Here is a 5,373-nt window from a genome sequence, read left to right as displayed (position 1 = left end):
TGTTTGTTGTATCTTGATCTGCGAAAGTTTACATACTGATTGCACATGCAAATATTATTTTTCTGCCTAAGTCATGGATTCTTCTTCTCAATCATTTCTCTCATCTAATTTTCTTGGCCAACTTATTTCTAAAAAACTTTCCAATTCAAATTTCTTGACTTGGAAAAGACAAATTCTTCCATTCATTAAGAGTCAAGATCTTTCTGGACACTTAAATGGATCAATTCCAGCTCTTCTAGAAGTTGTCATACACGAAACCAAGGATGGGAATGAGGCTACCACTATACAACAAATACCAAACCCTATATACGAGAATTGGATGGAAGCGTGATCAAGCTGCAGTTGCTTTTATCATTTCCACTCTCTCTCAAGAGGTGTTGGTGGGAATTCTAGATGAGTGTTCAGTAAAAGAATTATGGGACAGATTAGTAAGGACCTATGCTCAAATATCAGAGGCTAAAATTTCATTTCTTCAGCGTGAATTTCAATTTCTTACCAAGGGCTCCATGTCTGTAATGGAGTACTTGAAAAAGGTCAAGAGCATCAGTGATCAACTAACAGTTGTAGGGTATGAGGTGGCAGAGAAAGACAAAGTCAGACAGACCTTGAATGAATTGAGGCTGAAATTTCATGTTCTTTCGACCTCACTGTTGTGCCTACTAGACTTACCGTCTTTTGAGGACTTGCAGGCAAAACTACTCCAATATGAGATGGCTCTGAAGGGGATGTTGTGAAGAATCCTTGCAAACAATCAAGTTTTCAAATAGCTTGATACTTCAAATACTCAAGACACAAAATAAATGCACAGTGTTTATAAGCTTTACACCAAGGTTTTAAAACCCGTGACTCGGGACTCGACTCGTTCTTTATTGACTCGTGACTCAGCGGGTCAACTCGGTGACTCAGACCGGGTTTTGTTAACTTTTGATTTTAAAAGAAAAACAATATATAATTTGTCTCAAACCATATATATATATATATTTTCTAACAAATATTTATTAGTTATGATGTCTTTGTAGAAGGATCACTACAAATATTCAAAGTTGCTTATCATGGCTTCAATGAGATGTTCAAAGAAGATAAAATTGCAACTTATGAAAATACTTTGATACGGGATTCATTTGAAGTTTTACTGGTAATAATGAGCCATTACGTGTGCGTGTGTGTGCATGAAGTTTTATTGGTAATAGTAAGCAGTTTTGTGTGTGTACGTGCATGCAGTTGGTTGTTTTATTTACCATTAAGGAAATTTGTGATCTGTCAGCTGAGAATCAAAATATATGGCAATCGTTGTTAACTTGGTACAATTTATTTTAGTCTATAATAATGTTGAAGTGGAGGACATTCATATTTTTGAATACATGCAGTATTTGTCTTCGTACACTAGGGCCTCCAACTAAGTACAACACCTTTTTTTTATTTTGTGGCAACCCCTGATGTTTGTATTGCGCTAATTAAAAGAGGGGCCTTGAGATATTTTGGTTTGCTAGCCATTTGAAATTTTGAAGTAAGCTATTGCACTTGAAAAAGTCCATTACTAGTCATTCTGTAGTTTCTATAGACTTTTAATGAAATCTTTTTAAGAGTAAGCCGGTTACTTGTTTGATTTGTTAAGTAACTCTTGAACATATTTTTGCCATTGTCATAATGAGGGGAAAACTACATGCTTTCTTTTGTGCTTCTTTAAATGTTCTCTATTGACTCTTTTTTATTTCTAGAAATCTTTGCAAGTCTAAACACGCTACATTTGAGTTGTTAAGAATTAACTGTTAACATATTTGTGTTGTCATCATAGCAAGGTCAAAATACATGATTAGGAGAATCAAAGAAATATTGATTGATGGATAATAAAATGTGACATATTTACCTTAAAAAGTCTATCTATTCTAGGAATTATAGGTTCTGGGGCGAGTATTAGAAAGCCAGTAATTCTCTCAATAATATTATAAAATTTTTTATTCTGAAATACTCAAAAAATCAAATTTCAAACATCCCAGAACTCGCCCGAGTCAACAGCCGAATCTTCGCAGCCCGAGTTAAGCTTGTCGGGTTGACTCGCTGGAGAGCCGAGTCGAGTCGAGTCAGTCGAGTCACCGAGTTGACTCGGGGAGTTAAAACATTGCTTTACACCACAAAAGAAGTGCAATAAATGCACATTGTTTATAAGCTTTACACCACAAAAGAAGTGCAATAAATGCAGAGTGTTTGTAAGCTTAAGGAGACAACTCCTTACTATAATACTTTCATTCAATGGGCTCACATAGCCCTTATTTATAAGCACACTTAAAAAGTATCCCAACGGCTATTATTAGAGAAGCTGGGAATCAACCCAACGTCTATCTTTTTAAACTATGTACAACAGTCAGTGGCTGACTGTTGTTGACTGTGTAAGTTAAAATTGCCTTATTTGGACAGGAGATGGAGAACATGAAACAGAGATGAAGGCTGGATGAAAGTTAAAATCAAAACCGGTGTGGGGACAAAGGCAAAGATAAAGGGTTGGATTTTGAGACGGGACAGGGGTGGAGACCTTGTCCCCCCGACCCTGCCCGAGTCCACTGCCATCCCTACTTCTTACCTTCCATGTTACAAAAGAAATATTATATGTAACTAACAAAAACACAACCATTAATTCCATGCAATTAAGCATTTAACAACATTCTCTCTTTGGTCGCTTTTACGCTCCAGCAAACCGCTCGCACCCCCACGTAAACCCCTCTATTTAAACACCCCTCCCCTCTCCCATTTCTCTATCCCGAGCTCCCCCCGCTCATTCTTGCTCTCTTGCTCCGTTACTATGGAATAGGAAAATGGAGGTTGGTATGGGTTCAACCCAGCCTTCCAAGGATGCAAACTGGTTTCTCTACGCTATTCCTTATTTCATGGGTACCAAAACCCTGGAATTCTGTGATGGGTGGGCTCTGTTATCACTGCTGGCTGCCTTCGTCGCCACCCTCGTGGTGTCGTGGTGGCTTATTGTCGGGGGCACTGCCTGGAGGAATGGCCGGAACTCCCGCGGAGCCGTTCCCATCTCGGGGTTCAGGGGATTGCCCGTCATAGGCAGCCTCCTTGCCCTTAGCCGCGGCTTGGCTCACCGCACGCTGGGCGCCTTGGCCAATCGCCTAGGCGCTAGGCAACTCATGGCCTTCAGCCTCGGCTCGACTCCAGCGATTGTTGCCTCTGAGCCGCATACAACAAGGGAGATCCTCACCTCACCGCACTTTGCCGACCAGACACTAAAGCAGTCGACCCAACAATTGCTCTTTGAGCGGGCCATCGGCTTTGCGCCGAGCGGCACCTACTGGAAACTCCTGCGCAGGATCGCAGAATCCCACCTCTTCGCGCCGAGGCGCATCACTGGCCACGAGCTGGGGCGCCAGCTTGATGCCGCGGTGATGCTCGGCTCCATCGAGGCCGAGCAGCGGTCCAACGACTTTGTGGAGCTCCAGCGTCACTTGCAGGGCGCGGCGCTCAACAACATCATGGGAAGCGTCTTCGGGAGGCGGTACGATGTGGCATCAGAGAACCGCGAGGTGACCAAGCTGAGGGAAATGGTGCGTGAGGGGTTTGATCTGTTGGGCGCATTCAATTGGTCGGACTTCCTCCCTTGGCTCGGCTACTTCTACAGCCCCCACAACATCCGCTCTCGTTCTGCTGCTCTCGTCCCTCGTGTCCGCAACTTCGTTCGCGGCATCATCGACGTGCACAAGATGAGAAGGGCCGATGGTTCTAACCCAGGGGATGATGCAGACTTTGTGGACATTCTGCTCTCCCTGGCAGGAGAAGAGAAGCTCGGAGAGGATGACATGATTGTTGTCCTTTGGGTATCTTATCTATCATCTCTTCCCATCCCATCAAGTCTTCTCTTTACTATTTTTTTGGTTGGTTTGCTAGATTTCATTATATATGAGTACATGTATCAAAATTATGGCTTGTTGCTATTATTGGTTGTTTCATTTACTTCTTCTTGGTCTTAGCCTTTTTGACAATTTCAATGAGCAATGCAGTATTGTGTGTGCTTTGTTGGGAGTAGTTGCTGGTTTCGGTTTCTTGATTATCATATGATGCAAATGAAGTCTCTTTTTTCCTTTGCATGTGGTTGCAGGAAATGATCTTCCGTGGCACTTACACGACAACCCTATTGGCAGAGTTGGTGTTGAACTCTCAGATTCAGGCTAACCTTCAGAGGGAGCTTGATGAGATGGCGGGGAAGGAGAGGAGCGTTACCGAGAGGAGCGTTACCGATGTTGATGTCGCCAAACTCCCATACCTACAGGCGGTGGTGAAGGAGACGTTGAGGGTGCACCCACCTGGCCCGCTACTGTCGTGGGCGTGCCTCTCAACGAGCAACGTACATCTCAGCAATGGGATGGTGGTGCCGGCCAAGACGCCGGCCATAGTGAACATGTGGGCCATCACCCACGACCCTAAATTGTGGGAGGACGCCTTGGTGTTCAAGCCAGAGAGGTTTGTGGTTGTGGAAGGTGGGGAGAGCGTGGATGTGAGAGGAAATGACTTGAGATTGGCTTCGTTCGGTGCGGGCAGGAGGGTGTGCCCGGGCAAGAACCTTGGGCTTGTTACTGTGAGTTAAAAGAACGTGGGATGAGTTAGCTTCATATGTCTCATACTCGAATTATTTTTTTGAAGCAATAAAAGCAATCCAAGACATACAACAAAGAGATCGCCTTATGCAGTTTTTGATGGGGTTAAATGATAGTTATAACTCTATCCGAAGTCAGATCATCTTGATCAAATCTATGTCTTTTGTCTCGAAAGCATGTGCTCTCATCATTCAGGAAGAGAGACAAAAAGAGATATGAGTTCTTCCTCCATCATCAAATGAACACCACATATTGGCTACCACTATTGAGCGTAAGGACGATAAGAGTATGAATTCAAGAGTTTATCAACCAAGATTGCGTCATTGCGGAAAGTTTGGTCACGTCAAGGTTAAATGCTATCTACTTCATGGTTACCCGAATTCAAGTAAAAGGTTGAATTCGACGACGTCAAGGGAGGAGACTACTCACCACAGATGACACCTGAACAGTATAAACATCTCATATCTCTCATGTCACAAGGTAAACCGAAACCCCAAGCCAATCAAACAAGTAAAACTCTAGCTTTTCTATCTTCTTCTTTCTGTTGGATAATAGACACTAGGGCTACTGACCACATAGCTTCTAGCCTGGATTTACTACATTCTTCATTGTTTATCGTTTTTCTGCCAATAGGATTACCCACCGGGCTATCTACTCTAGTCACTCACATTGGTAGTGCAAACATAAATCCACAAATATCTCTCATTGATGTCTTATATGTTCCTAGTTTTAAGTACAATTTGATATCTGCTAGCAAGTTGACCAAAGATTT

General features: G+C 42.8%; 1 protein-coding gene across 1 annotated transcript; it reads left to right on the top strand.

Moving 5' to 3' along the window:
- Positions 1-2,810: 2,810 nt before the first annotated feature.
- On the top strand, positions 2,811-4,933 carry LOC149812035 (cytochrome P450 78A11-like). Its single transcript, XM_089993718.1, has 2 exons — positions 2,811-3,824; positions 4,106-4,933. Exons 1-2 carry the CDS (start codon positions 2,811-2,813, stop codon positions 4,589-4,591), a joined length of 1,500 nt encoding a protein of 499 aa, XP_089849844.1. The 3' UTR covers positions 4,592-4,933.
- The last annotated feature ends 440 nt before the right edge of the window (positions 4,934-5,373 follow it).

This window comes from Nuphar pumila, chromosome 17, assembly GCF_984573655.1.
Source record: "Nuphar pumila chromosome 17, dmNupPumi1.hap1.1, whole genome shotgun sequence".
NCBI lineage: Eukaryota > Viridiplantae > Streptophyta > Magnoliopsida > Nymphaeales > Nymphaeaceae > Nuphar > Nuphar pumila.
Note: the sequence above shows the minus strand (reverse complement) of the source record. Positions and strands in the feature narration are given on the sequence as shown.